Source organism: Dreissena polymorpha, chromosome 1 (assembly GCF_020536995.1).
Source record: "Dreissena polymorpha isolate Duluth1 chromosome 1, UMN_Dpol_1.0, whole genome shotgun sequence".
NCBI lineage: Eukaryota > Metazoa > Mollusca > Bivalvia > Myida > Dreissenidae > Dreissena > Dreissena polymorpha.
The window spans coordinates 9,016,993-9,033,338 of NC_068355.1; the positions used below are offsets into that span (position 1 = coordinate 9,016,993).

The 16,346-nt window shown below is 35.7% G+C and overlaps 1 protein-coding gene across 4 annotated transcripts in view; it reads right to left on the reverse strand.

Moving 5' to 3' along the window:
* Nucleotides 1–16,346, reverse strand: part of LOC127870700 (protein spinster homolog 1-like) — a 57,801-nt gene that overhangs the window by 15,792 nt on the left and 25,663 nt on the right. For all 4 annotated transcript variants that reach the window (XM_052413149.1, XM_052413130.1, XM_052413122.1 and 1 more), the window contains 3 exons: nt 15,181–15,317; nt 14,437–14,565; nt 2,879–3,074 (listed from right to left, as the gene is read on the reverse strand). In XM_052413149.1, coding sequence (XP_052269109.1) covers nt 2,879–3,074; nt 14,437–14,565; nt 15,181–15,317 — 462 coding nt within the window. The remainder of the gene's footprint in view (nt 1–2,878; nt 3,075–14,436; nt 14,566–15,180; nt 15,318–16,346) is intronic.

Below are 16,346 nucleotides of genomic sequence, written 5' to 3' on the forward strand. Positions count from 1 at the left end.
GTAGAATCCTTACCAAATACCGTAATTACTCTATGTTTTCGGACACTTAAAAATAATAAAAAAATTTCGTGCCTGAAAACTTAGATACAAAAAATATTCACAAAATACAGGTGTCCGAAAACTTAGAGTCGAAAATTGAAGTGTCCGAAAATAGCGTCAATTGTATCAACGACTACCGCAGTAATAGCACGGGCTTGTTAAATACCATGCCGTATAGTATAAATTACAGTTATATATGTTTGTATTGCATTTTTAATAATTTTAAATGCTTAATATATTTGACAGAAAGTTACTACAAGGTTGTACTTTGACCAACGAGTTTAAAGATGAGCATGGGATGTACCGATACTCGCTAGTATGAACCTGTAATTAACGCAATAAAAAAGCAAACTATCAATTCTCTGTTTGCTCATTTCCGAAAGTTGTTTAACACCTGCCATTGTTCGTAAAACTTGCAATAGGGTGCATCACACTTTGAAGCGTTTAGTATTTGTCACAATTATTTTACTGAGTAGGGGTAGTACCATTGCGGTAAATAATTGAACTATTAATTGGCACTACCCCTGGACATTGTCATTATAACGCTTATGCTATCGGGCGAAACCATTGTTTAATACCGGTTAACAAGGTTATTTACCCAATACACAAATGTAATGGTCCGTTGCCCTCAGGCATGCACCTGCCATGTTTTATAATGTTAATCTGGTTGTAAAACCCCATGTTCAAGTGTCATTAGATATCGAAAACAGAACCGAAATTTGGTAAAATAGCGCTGTAAAATATACTGTCCGAAAACTTAGAGACATTAATTATGGACGAAAACTCGTGTGTCCGAAAATTAAGAGTCACGAAAAATAATTATTTTTCTGTAAAAGAGGGGTGTCCGAAAACTTAGAGTGTCCAAAAACATAGAGTAATTACGGTAAGGCATATTTAATCAAAATGTGTGATTTTGACCTTTGTGTGTGACTTTGACCATGACCCTAGCAACCAGGATCTTATATTTGACACTCAGCTAGATAATGGAGAACAAATGTGGCCAGTTATTACAGAATCCCTTGTTGCATAGTAAAGGAATGACTAAATAATGAATAATTCATCAAATGTGTGACCTTTGACCTCAATATGTGACCTTGACTTTAGCCCCTAGGATTATGGGTGTTGAATGTGAAGCACCCCCAGATAGTTGAGAACAACTATGGCAAGTTTCATGGCTCTGGCTCATGTGTTAATGGAGATTAAGCTCTAAGCTTATATTAAAAAGCATTTTTTCAAGATACAGAGGGCCATATCCGTTATTAACATATGGTGTACAATGCCATTTGTGGTGCATCATCCTCTTATCCATATATATACTCTTATCAAGTTTCAATGAAATCCGCCAAAGCACTTCCAAGATATGGCTCCAGACACAAAAATGCTATATTAAAAAGCATTTTTTCAAGATACAAAGGACCATTACTCTGTTATTAACAGATGGTGTACAATTCCATTTGGCGGGCCTCATCCTCATATCCATATTATATACTCATACCAAGTTTCAATGAAATCTGCCAAAGCACTTCCAAGATATGGCTCCGGACACAAGAGTGCCAGCCAGATGGACAGATGGACAACGCCAAAATAATATCCCCATGGCAGGGGATTATAAGGCAAAAATTGGGTTGAGCAAAAGTTTTGTTAAAATATGTCACATATTATAACAGTATTTAACCTGATCAACGTGTATGTGTAAATAGAAAATAGTAAACAATTGTTTTTTTTAATCATGGAAATGCCTATGAAAGTGAAAACTGTATTTCATTCAACTTCATCAGTCAAAAACTAATTAAAAAGCTTTGTTTGGGAGAGTTATTGAATTTAGGGCAGACATTGAGAAATTGTTAAAAATAATTAACAATTCTGAGTGAGAAATACAGTTCTTACTTTTGTTGGAGTTGCTCAAACAAGACTTGCAGCAAAAAAGTATCATAGAGAAATAAATCATAGATCTTCAAAGTAACCTTTTATTGAATGATATCCTATTTATGACATACTTCTGGGTGTATGAATGTCAACAAAAATTTGCAATTTTGGGGATAAAGTTGTACAATTGTATTTTTTGTAACATTCGACCAACTTACGCTTGCGAACTGTCAAAACAACTTACCACACCAAAGACAGGACTCAGAAATGAGTCCATAAACACAGTTATATACCAATAAAGTATTATCCTGTTTTAAAAAGCTCAATTGTCATAAAGAATACAAATATCATTAAAAACAAAATGGCAATTTTCTCAAAATATCCATAGCAGCATAGACATATGAGCAAGCTTTAGAATTTCAGGGGACTGCTCAATTAAAGCTACCTTTGTGTTTTTTCTACTTTGTCTTTAGAAAATACTAATATATTTACACGATAATGCAAAAGCATTTAATAATAGCTCAACATTCACCAGCAAAATGTCCCAATAATGAAGAAAGATTATGATTTACATTTTCAAGCCTTGATTTCTTAAACTTACCATTGAAACTGATATTCTGGAGCAAACATGAATGTCATGCAATAGCTCAATAAATTGAGTCGTGTTCTGAGAAAACTGGGCAAACTGTATGTGCGTAAAGTGTCATCCCAGATTAGCCTGTGCAGTTTGCACAGGCTAATCAGGGACGACACTTTCCGCCTAAACTTGATTTTTGGTAAGGAGGAACTTCCTTGAAACTAAAAATACCATAACAGCGGAAAGTGTTGTCCCTGATTAGCCTGTGCAGACTGCACAGGCTAATTTGGGATGACACTTTACACACATGCATTAAGCCCAGTTTTCTCAGAACGCGACTCAATTGTGCTTTATGAGTTAAAACGAAAAGTAATTTCAAAGGCCCAATAGTCTCACCCATGTAACGGCTGGCTGTGTTCCTGACAATACAAGCGCAAAGAAGAGGAAAGGTGTGCAAATGAGAAGACCAAATGCGCAGATGAGGGGATCAGCTCTTGGATTGATCAGCTTGTATCGTCGTGAAGACTCGGCCCCTAAAGCCACTCCTATGAACCCAGCTACCACGGTGATGCCTCCAAATATTAGAGCCACTCTGTAGGAAAAACATGAGGAATCATGCACTTAAGTCCCATAGCTCAAGCCAAAACACAAAAAATTACAATCATATGCTCATACAGGTTGGCAGGTTTTAATAAGATTTCATATTTAATCTTAATCAAATTAAGCTTGATTTCATCAAAACCCTTAGGCTTTTTTAGACATTCTTGAACAATAGGATATTTAGTTTTATACCCATGTATTGTAAATAACATGATAAAATAAACATCTTATTTATAATGTTAACACAACATGAAAATAATATTTCTACTGTAACTCCAAACTAGTAACTGGCAATGTTTAGTGGACTGGACTGCATCCTCCAGTTTTTATTTGGGTTACCAAGTAGATTTCAGTCAGACTCATTTAATTTCAAGGGGTGATATTCCTCTATTTGGGGATCAGAGATACAAATTAGCTATTTCTTTATTATTAGCTATATAATGTTTGAAACACAAATATCATCAGAAGTATAAAACAAGAGGTTCATGATAGCCCAAATTCACTGACCACAAACATCAACTGATGAATACTTGACCAGGTGATCTAGTTTTTGACCACACTTGACCCAGATTCTAACATGGCCTTAATATGGTCAAGATTAACATTCAGAGTCTCATCAGGAATGAGTCATTTATAGGGCCCTAGAGTGGTAACAAGATTTTGTAAGATTTGACCTGGTAAACAAGTTTTAAGAAGCATCTGATTCAGATAACAAATTCGCCTAGATATTGTCAAGATATATAATTCTGACAAAGTTTCATTAAGCTTGCGTCATAAATATTAACCCTGAAATGGAAAGATTTTTATAGTAATTACCTAGTTTCAAGACACAAGTGACCCAGATTTGAACATTCTTACCAAGTTTCAAAAAGATTGAGTCATAAGTGGTCTTTAGTGTTTTTTTTGGTAAGATTTCACATTGTGAAATAGTTTCTTGGACACACAAGACCCAGATATTAACCTATTCTAGATATTTTTCAGATAAACATTTTGAACATTTTTTATCCGATTAGGTCATAAATGACCCAGATTTGAACTTGGCCTAAATATTGTTCAGATTCACCTTACAACCACAAGTTTGATTAAAGATTGAGCCATACATGTGGTCTCTAGAATGGAAACATTTTTTTTTTAAAGATTTGACCTGCAGACCAAGTTTGTTTAAGCCTTGGACCAAAATTCTGACTTGGCATAGAAAAAGTCAAGATAAATATTCTGCCCATGTTTGACCAAGATTGAGTCAGAGATGTGGCCTCTAGAATGGAAACAAATTGTTTCTAACATTTACCTGGTTTCCTAGTTCACAGCCGGTAATCACGGATGCTACCTCTATTTTGTGATGCATTAATAAATGAGCCAATGCTACTTCCGAGGAGGCGCTAAGGAGCGGATGTTTTGAAATTTCACAGATAATTCTACTGTGTGAGTAGGTTTTATATGTTTTTTCCAACATACATGTATTTTGCATTATTTTGAAAATCAGGCAATGAACAGCAATTCAGCTAAGATTTTTTTATTCACACATGTACAGAAACACACAATAACAAGACTATTGCCAAGCAATAAAAGTCCCCTACCGGCTCCACCATTGTCAGTAATTCCACCATTGTCAGAATATTTTTTTTATTTGTTGCAATAGCAACCAGAATTTTTGACGTAGGAACAAAATGAAATGACGTGCATAATGTCCATATTGCCATCTGTTCCAAGTTTCATAAAAAAATATTAAAAACTTTTAAAAATATCGCAGGATCCAGAAAACCACCATTTTCAGCAGTATTTCTAGTCTATTTGTTGCCATAGCAAGCAGAATTGTTGACATAGGAACAAAATTTTACAATTTTGAAGAAAATATTAATTTTATGAATGGATTTATACATGCCTGATGAAATATACATAAGGATTATATCTCCGTTAAGCATCAACAATCCGCTGTGCTAAAAATAGCACTCACGTGATTACAATCATCACATGGTTAAACGCATGAGCGAGTCCTATCCACCTGTAAACCCCAGATTTATTTCTGGCTTAATATAATAACACCAAAATACTAGGGGAGGTGGGAGGAACTTGATCAGGCAAGTATAAATCCATTCATAAAATTAATATTTTCTTCAAAATTGATAAATTTTAATTCATGATTTATACTTGCCTGATGAAATATACATAAGGATGATTACAAAGCAGTGCTCACCTTATGGATGCGGTAGTATTTTCAGTGTTATTCTTCTTTCTTTTCATCATGTAACACTGTACACATATATTTTTTCTCTTGTTATCAACAAAGAAGTACTTTCTTCTATATATAGCATTACTGGTTGTTAAAATTCCACTGTACACAAGTTATATACAAATTAATTGCATATAGGCAATCCGTCGGAAATGAAAACTAAATTCCCATTTATACAAAGTTACTTATTTAAAACTGCTGGTTCCACATTCTTTAAGTAGAACTTAACAAAAGTGGTCTCTTTTGACCAGTCTGCAGCATCTAAAACAGATTGTAACGAAGCTCCTTTAAAAAGGGCCCAAGACGGTCCTACAGATCTTGTCGAGTGTGCCTTCACTCTTTTTTCTTTATCATCATAGGCCATCTGAATGACTTTCACTATCCATTTACTAATAGTCTGTCTGGATACTTTTTTATGTGGACTATTTATTGAAATAAAAAGACTGTTTTCTCTTTCATTTATATTGTTTCTATATTGATCAGTCTTTCAAATACCAATACAATGCTCTCTTGGGGTCAAGAAGCTTATTGTCTTTGAAACATGGAAAAAATTCTTTTCGCAGCTGAATGATTTGGCCTATCTTGTTTACTCAAACTGTGTCTCAAAAATGTAAGTCCTTTGCTTGCACGAAGACAGATCCTTCGCCCAACCTCAGTGCCTGTAGATCCCCCGCTCTACGAAAGGTGATGGCTGTAAGAAAAACAGCTTTATATGTTACATATTTCAAACTTGTCTTGCCTAATGGTTCAAAAGGGCTTTTCTCTAGCATAGACAAACCCAAGGGTAATTCCCATTCTGGTAATAATTTAGATACAGGTGGCCTTTCATTAAAAACGCCTTTAAGAATGCGAATTATATATGGGTGTTGACCAACTGGTTTATTTGCAACTGGAGGTAACAAAACTGATGACATTGATCGATACCCCGCAATTGTGCGATATTGTAAACAATCATGATACAGATCAGCCAAAAAATCAGCACATTGTATTATAGATGCTGTAAAGGGAGAAATGTTCGGTTTACTACACCAGCTACTAAATCTGTTGTATTTTGCATTATAGTCTTTTCGTGTTCCTGACCTCCAACTAGACTGGAGCAATTTTCTAGCTCTTTTTGAAAATCCTTCTGTCTTGAAATGTTTGTCGATAGTAACCATGCAGTTAGATTGAATACTTGTGGATTGACATGATATATTTGTGTTTTGGGTTGTCTCAAGAGATCTTGCGACACCGGAATCTGTATTCGTAGTGCAACAGATAATTGCAGTAACTCTGGATACCAATGCCTCGACCACATTGGTGCTATCAAAATTATTGTGCACTGAAATTGTTTCATATGGTGGATCACACGTTGAAACAGACACAGAGAAGGGAATGCATACACAAACATCCCTTCCCATGATATTGTCAATGCGTCCAGAGCTAAGGATTCTTGATGGGGAATCCATGAACAAAAGACTGGAGCTTGTTTGTTTAAATGTGAAGCAAAAAGGTCTATTAATGGATGTCCCAATTTCGAGAATATTTGTTGAACAACTGACCTGTTCAAAGTCCATTCTGTTGGACGTACTATAATAATTGTCCTGGATAATTGGTCTGGCAAAATATTGAGCCTGCCCGCTATATGCGCTGCTTTCAATGTGAAATTGTTGTGTATTGCTTAATTCCAAATTTTCCATGTCTGAAGGCAAAGAAATGGGGATCGTGTCCCACCTTGTTTGTTGAGATACTGTACCACTGTTGTATTGTCTGAATGCATCATAATTGACTGATTGATTATAAATGGCAGAAAATCTAACAGAGCTTTGTAAACTGCCTCCATTTCTAGAGAATTGATGTGCATTCTCTTTTCTGCGCTTGGCCAAATCCCTTGAGCTAAGTGATTGTCCAAACATGCACCCCATGCTTTCTGACTTGCATCTGTCTGAATGGTTATATTGGGATGTGTCTGAACAAACGATTTCCTCTGTGAAATGTTTGGAGCATGTAACCACCACTTTAGATGTTCCACTAAATGACAATGTAGAGGTACTTGATATTATTATACCTCACTTTTATTGACAATGCTAAACTCCCATAGGCCATCGTGACATAGAAATACTGTCAGACCCAGCGGGAATAAATTTACTGTCCAAAATATACTGTATCCCGCTGCCATAGCAATCACGTGCCACCAGCGGGAAAAAATTTACTGTACAAAAAATACTGTATCCCGCTGCCTTAGCAACCACGTGCAGACTGTTAGAAAATTATACTGTCCCATTCGCGCATGCGCAGTACGCAGTTTTGCCTTTCCGCTGTAAACATATGACAAAATGGCAAGTAAACGTTTTTCAACGATAAGCGAGGAAGTTTTGAAGGCATTGGATCGTGACAAGGACTCTAAAAACACTAAACGTGTAGTTAAACATGGTATGAACTTGTACGATGAATATCTTTGTTCAAATTACATGGATCTTAGTGATCTTGTGGAAAATCCAGCAGAACTTCACAACCAGTTATTGGGTTACACTTTTTCTATGCATCTGTACGTCAGAAAAACGGCCAGGAACTAAAGAATAAAACTTTGGACAGTCTGAAGTAGGGAATATCCAAGCATCTCTTAAGCACGTATAACATTAATTTGAAAGACCAGCAATTTTCATCAAGTAATGAAGCCTACAAGTCAAAAGTTAAGCAGCTTAAGCAAAGTGGACATGGGAGTGTCGACCACAAACCTGTAATATCCGACAGCGCTCTGGAAAAATTAAGTGGCAACAGTGTACCGTTTAATATTAACATATTGTGCTGCATCATTAGGAAAGAATACTTTGACTGTGTTAGCCAGTGAACTTTTATTTTTGTTATCAAAATATAAATAGTTATTCATTGCTGAAATTAACTACAATTATTGAATCTTAAAATTGTTCATGGTTCTTCAAATTAAAAGTTTGTTCGTCAGACATGTAATATTTATTTTATTATACCGTACAAGTGATAAGAAATTGACTGAGTTAACCTTCATATCCTCCTTGCTTATCGTTGAAAAACGTTTGCTGGCAATATTGCTTGCCATTTTGTCGTCTGTTTACAACGTCATAAATTGCGTAATCAAGTGATAAGAAATTGACTGTGTAAACCAGTGTACTTATATTTTTGTTATTAAAATATAAATGGTTATTCATTGCTGTATTTAAATACAATTATTGAATATTAAAATTGTTCATGGTTCTTATAAATTGTTCATGTTTGAAAAGTTTGTTCGGTATAATAAAATAAATATTACATGTCTGACAGGGTGACAGTAAATTTGTCAACTTTCGGAAAAATACTGTCAACCTAGTCTTCACCTTGGTTGACAGTATTTCCTCAAGTTAACAAATTTACTGTCAACCTGTCAGCCATGTAATATTTATATATTGTACGTTCTTTGACCTGGGTCTCCAAAAATGTAGTAAGTGCAATTGAATTGGCCTTATTCTGAGTCGTGCAAAAGGGATCAAATCTATGCAAGACGCTAACAGGCCTAGTAAATGTAAATATTGAAGAGCTGTTGAATTGGATTGTGTCAAGATTGCTTTGACAGCCAATTGGTTTTTCTCTAAGCGTTCCACTGTAGGAAAAACCAAGCCCTTGTGAAGATCTATTACACTGCCCTTATAAGTGATCTTTTGAGTTGGAACTAGTTGTGACTTTTTCTGATTTATGACAAAACCTAGTTTCAGAAGGAGGTTTATCAAATTCGTTTGATCTTGCAAAAGCAATTGTTTGATGGAATTTAGGCCTAACCAATCGTCCAGATACACAGCCAGACGAATAAATTGTTTGCAAACATGAGCCGCCACTACTGAAACAAGTTTGGTTAAATGTCCGTGGCGCGACCTTTGGTCCAGATGCCATGACTCGCCATTGGGCATGTTTGATTGTTTACCCGAAACCGGAGATATTTCCTGTGTTTGGGAAATATCGGTATGTGAAAATATGCGTCTGCAAGATCTAGGGTATAAGCATAATCCCCCTTTCTGACTAGATTTAGAACTGTTTTCATGGTATCCATTTTGAAATGTTGAGTGCGGAGGTAGGCATTGAGAGGCTTCAAATTGATCACTGGTCTCGGATCCCCTGATTTCTTTGAAACTAGGAAAAATGTACTGTAAAAACCTTCGTCTATGTTCAAATTCACTGGTTTGATTGCTTGTTTTTGTAATAATAAATCGATTTCCTGTAATAGTATAGGCATGTCTTTTGAAGGAAGTTTTGTTTGTTTTCGGCCATTGAATTTTGGTTTGTGTTCGAACTCGAGTTTGTAACCTTCTTTGATTAATGAAAGAATCCACTGATCGTTTGTGATTGCCTCCCAACGTCTGACAAAAAACCTGATTCTGCCTCCTACTGGAATGTTTTGATTTTGAACGAAAAGTGCTACTTACCCCACTTGGTTTGGTAGCAGTAGCTGTGGCCTTAGAAAATCTGGGGCCAGTATATGAATGCGTCTGTGGTCTGCCAGTTGGTTTGTAAGACCGGGGACCATATGACTGGGGCTGCCTGTATGCACCATGTGCTCTATCATAGTGTGGCCTCTTCCATGCCTGATCAGAAGGGCCTTGAATTGTGCACTTAGGACCTCTGCTAAATTCCGGAAGTAGATCAGAAATCTGTTTGTTAATTTCCTGTCTTTCTTTCAATTTCTGTTCCATACCGGTGCCAAAAATGCCCTCATGTGACAATGGCAAATTCCAGATATGATTTCTTAAGTCTTTCAAGTCATTGAGTCATTGAGTCCAGAGTCAGCTATAGCTGCCTTTCTATGCACCATGTGGTGTAATGCACCTGCTCTTGCCATTTGATCTAAAGATTAAGCGTTCATTGCGAAAATGTCGCGCACACACTGAATAGCACTGTCAACATTGGCTTGTTTCTCTGACAGTTTTGACAATAAATTTCCAAGGGCTTGTTGCATGTAAACATTAATCACAATGCCCATTCGAGATGCATGCTGACCTTGGTAAGCTATTTTCTCCAAGTCCTTCAATGGCTGAGAACATAAAGACTGATTTTTGACAACAGTTTTCTGTCCATATTTTTTCATAAGCAAACTTCCAATTATAGTGTCAATACTGGGAACAGCTAAAATATCTTCAGCTTCCTCTGATACAGGAAAAACTAACCTGTAATTGTCTTTATAAGCAGACAACTTTGCAGGCTTGTCTGTTCTCCAAGTTTCCCGTAGTACCGATATTTGACTGTTGTCAAGACTGATTCCAACAACGGACGAGTCTGCTTTCTTAGTAGCATCAGAGCCGAACATCTCTTGTAATAAGTTAGAAGTCTTTACACCATACTTCCGAAAACGGTCATCTTCACCGTCCGAAAGTGACTCCAATTCGGACACATCATCTCCTAGCAAGTCTGTGCGCTCTCTGTGACCTGGCATCAATGAAACAATGTCGTCCTCCGACTGCTGATATTGCTCAGGAGGTAAACTTACAAGTGGTATGCGCACTACTGTGTCTGCACCATGTGTGGCGGTCTCGGAAACCCCACTCATACCAGTGTCAGTCAGTCTCTGCCTGGCCGAACCAGCAGTATCCGATTTATTCAAACATTAAGAAATTTATCTAATTTTGAGTCAATACACTCAAAACGATTTTGCACATCTTTTCTGAGTTCATCCAATTCTTTCTTACTTGCCCTAGGAGTACGTGACGATTTCGGTTTCATCGAGTGAGAACGATGTGAACGTACCGATTCTACCTCGGCTGAATCGTCCTCCATTGAAAATTCGTGAAACGGCGAATTTTCCTTGTCCAATAAAGCATTCGCCATATTAAAACACTTATTCCAAATAATAGCACAAAAATATCCAACCTTGCACAAAAAACAGAAAAACAACGATACACAATGAACGTGTTCCCATGCGGTGTTGATGCATTAACGCCAGAAATAAAACTGGGGTTTACAGGTGGATAGGACTCGCTCATGCGTTTAACCACATGATGATTGTAATCACGTGAGTGCTATTTTTAGCACAGCGGATTGTTGATGCTTAACGGAGATATAATCCTTATGTATATTTCATCAGGCAAATATAAATCATGAATTAAAATGAAATGACGTGCATAATGTCCATATTGCCATCTATCCATGTTCCAAGTTTCATGAAAAAATATTAAGAACTTTCAAAGTTATCGCAGGATCCAGAAAAGTGTGACGGACGGACAGACAGACAGACAGACAGACAGACAGACGGAGCGCAAACCATAAGTCCCCTCCGGTGAAACCGGTAGGGTACTTACAACCCATTTTGAAACATGTACATTTGTGGATGAATGTATCTTCGCTGAATCGCACCTCATCACAGGTGTTGGGCGCGTGGCCAAGTCACTTTAACACTATCAATATGTCATAAAACAACATTTTTCATCATTATTACCAAAAGAAATATTCTGATATCATATATATATATATATATATATATATATATATATGGAGAAAGATATGCGTGAACAACCAGATACACAGACATACAAACAGACAGACATATTCCTATGACAGACATATTCCTATTGGAGACTTCGGCGTGTGCGCCTAGCTACGATGCAGAATGAAGCAGATATACTGTGAAATCCCCATCCCCAATAAAAAATGTTTCATTCTCAGTTATATACCCCACACTTTTACCACAACACATCTTCCAATCTTGGAACAGTTTTTACATACACAGAAGGGACAGTTACATGAACATTTATTTACAAACATGAAACCATAGTTGTATTTGGGCAGGATCTGATCAGAATTCATAACTACCCTAACACTATGTTAGGGACACAGCGGAAATACCTTGGATCTAGAAGATACAGTGAAATTATGAGTATTTTTGTGTTTCAAGGGAGATAATTATATTTCACAACAAAGTTTATATATATACTTAATGGCTTAAAAATGTTGATGTAGGTGATTTTCCTGTGTCAACAGATACCTACCTTGTATATATATATATATATATATATATATATATATATATATATATATATAAAGTGCCTAAAAGGCTGTAGATTGTTGTAAACTGTGTACCATTTTGTTGGGAAAGGTTGCCTCGTGACGAAAAATGACCAAGAACGGCTACTTGCCAACATAAACTACAAGAAAACACCTCTTGAATCGAGAAATGCTAGGTCTGCTCTCGTCTGACTGAACATTTTTCAGATTTTTACAAGAGTTAAAGTATCGAAATACCCCAGCTACCGAACATAATCTGCATATTAAAATAAACATAACGAGTTTATCAACTTACAACGCAGATTTGTTCTTTTGTTTGCGTTATAACGTCAAAATCGGTGTCAATTGGGAATTGTTTATCACCAATTTCGAGTCCAACTCCATGTCGATCAGACACTCACGGTAAATACTCTTCTCGGTTTCAGGTATTCGATAACTCTGAGGCGCGGAACCAATAGTTTGATAAATCGCGTTAGATTGACGGATCATGGTACACAATTGAAATAAACATTCAAACATAACGATAATATTAGTGTTTGGTGTGGATGAAAAGACAAATCGGTGTTTTAAGTTGATAAACTCGTATTTGTTTATTGTACTAATGCGGATTATGTTCGGTAGCTGGGGTATTTCTATACTTTTACTCTTGTAAAAATCGGCACTGAACGTTCGGTCAGATGAGAGCCGACCTAGCATTTCTATGAGTTCAAGAAGTGTTTTCTTGTATTTTATGTTGGCAAGAAGCCGTTCCTGGTCATTTTTCGTCACAAGGCAACCTTTCCCAACAAAATGGTACATAGTTTACGAAAATCGACTGCCATTTAGGCACTTAATGGCTTAAAAATGTTGATGTAGGTGATTTTCCTGTGTCAAGAAATACCTACCTTGTATATATAATATCAGATTTTTTTTTTGTCAAAATGATAAAAAAAATGTTGTTTTATTACATATTGATAGTGTATAAGTGACTTGGCCAGTCGCCCAACACCTGTGCACTTCATTGCCAGATTTTTTAAATAATGCGAAATATGTTGGAAAAACATATAAAAACCTCTCACACTGAAGAATTATCAGTGAAATTTCTAAACATCCAGTCCTTAGCGCCACCTCGGAAGTAGCATTGGCTCATTTAAAAATGAATCTCAAAAATGAGGTGGCACCCGTGATTAACAGCCGTTTAGTTTATGGACACACATGTCCAAGATGAGAACTTTGCCAAGACAGTGTCTTAATTAACATTCTGACAAAATTTCATCATAATTGAGTCATAAACTTGGCATCTAGAGTGTATAAAATGTTAATAAAATATTTGAACTGATTGACACTTATGACCCATATATAAACTCTGCCTATATATTGTCTCACTTTACATTCTGACCAAGTTTCATAACCATAACTCTAGAGTGGTAACTAGCAAAAAGTTGACAAAGCACTTTGCTCACCAGAGAACGCAATCTTCAGAACAGAGAATGATCACAAAAGCTCACATTGAACACTTAAGGCCGAGTTGGGCTACAAATATTTCAGAAATGTTTGGTTTTCAGTTAAAAAGTAGACGATGGACTTAACATCATTTAATTATTTGTACTCGTATTTACTCTTTTTCAGGGCTTTCAAATGAACAATACAATGCTACAATTTTATAAATCTTGATTTGTATGGTATTGCGAAACAAAGTTGAATAAATCTTGTACCACTGAGCTAGATCTTCTTATGACCCATACAGAAATTATATATATATAATAAAATGTTTAATAAATCAAAATGTGTCATTTTATTTACCAGGTACTTCAAATCAAGAATTTAGTTGAAAAAATATGGATAAATTATAGTACATGAAAGCTGAACTAAACGGATTAACATCAAAACCTTGGTAAAATACCTTGGGCAAACAGACAGGCAGGAAAATCCATATTTGTATATTGGTTAATTTCAATTGAATGAACAGCTTACACAAACGATATATAGAAAGAGAGCAAATATATCATTCATCATTTAAAATATTACTGTGTGAGATTGTTTTTTGCCAATTCCTTTAATAAACATTATTAATTATCCTTAGTTTGTGAAGTTATAAATATGACTATCATTATGCATTTTTTTATATAATCCATAACAAATCATCAAACTAAAACTACATTCGTACGTTGAAGCCTTGGTTGGGTTTCCCACAACAGTGCTGGCGTCCTGCATGAAGATAGGGCCCCACAGGGCCAGGGCCCCAGTCGTGAAGGCAACGCATGTGAACCCCAGAGAGGACAGCATGAAGCTCTTGCTGAAATCAGAATCAGAAAATATTAATTGAAATAAGCTTTTGGTAAAACAAGAGCGTCATGAGGCCTAAGGCACCCACCCGAGACTTGAAGGAACTAAGCTATTATGTATAAGTGGAGTTCAGAAGAACATAAATGCTTAATCAGTAGGCACTTTAGTACAACAATTTTTTTATGAAAATATTTCCAACACAGAACGTATATGTACATATTTAACCCGAGAAATATAATGTGTTTTGTTGTATTTTACTATTTATAATAAATGTTTCATGAAAATTGTAAAGAAAAAAATTGTATCATAAAATAAGTGTGAGTGTTTTTATCTTAAGTTATTTCATTTTATATTACATTAAATGTATTTATATAAAATATTTTACAGTTCAATCTATCAAATACTCCAATACTATTAATTTTATTCTGTTTGCCAATATTGGTGATAAATAAAATTGTTTCATGAAAACATCAACACAAATTACTGAAGTTGAATACCTCTCATGTATTTATGCAATCCTTACTTTTTATTTTATATTTTGCTTATTTGAGAGACAGCATAATATAATACGCAGGTAACTAAGGTGTGGACAAAAGTTGAGTTTTATATTCCAGAAAATACTCACTTTGTCAAGATGGCCTTGAGATCAGTTAGGAAACTCGTATTTTTGAGCCCGTGGGCACCATCTGAGCCACCACGTACGGGCTCCTTGAGAAACACCATTATCAACACCACGCTGATGACCCCCAGGATTGGTGTCACCTGAAATGTCATTATCACGATTTGTTTTAAGGCCAATGTTTAAAATAAAATGTTGCTGTGGTTGCATGGGATTCAATAACAGGTTGAAGCCTCTTAGTAGAACTAGCTATTAAATATCAGTTCAAACGATTTTAAAATATTTTATATTATAATATGTTTATGTTACTATAATATCAGAAAGCAAAAGTAAGAGTAACAGGATGCTGTTTTCAATAAAACCTGATAGCGGATTGGAAGCCTTATCATTATAGTTTCAATGGTCCAATGGAATAAGTCTTAGTACCAAATAAGGTCAAGGTAAAAATGAGTTCAGGTGATGTCAGTGTACTGTGTGGAATATTGAAGTATCAAAGCTTTTTGTATTGATTTCAAGCAAACCATCACCTGGATTAACAAAGAATTTGTACATTCTGAATTAGTTTAAGTCAACAAGTAGATTAATATTGAAGGGCCTTTTTCACAGATTTGTGCATGTATTGAAGTTTGTCATTAAATACTTTATATTGATAAGTGCATTTCTCCTCACTAATATCAATACACCCATATGAAGTTTCATGTTGTTAGTCTTGAAGGGTATCAGAGATAAAGCCCTGAAAAGTTACATCAAATACAAAAACAAAGGGCAATAACTCTTATTAAAGAATGTGTATGGTTATGTCTCTTGTGCATGGCATTTCTCATCATTGATATCTTTTAAGTTTAATGTTGATACCTTATATAGTTTCTGAGATATAGCTCTAAAATGTTAGTGACAGATGGACGGACTGACGGACGGACTGACATACCGTCGGACGGACAGACAAAGCCAATTCGATATCCCTCCTCCTTTGGCGGAAAATAAAAAAACAAGAATACAACTAAAGAACGAGAAAGAAGTAATCTTCAACTGGGCTCGAACCACTGACCATTGGAGTAAAAGTCTAACACTTAAACCACTCAGCCATCCAAGCTCATATAGTGAGTTGTGTATTTCATACTCTATATTACCAATCCTGGTAAAGTAACAAAATCTAACGATAAGTACACAAC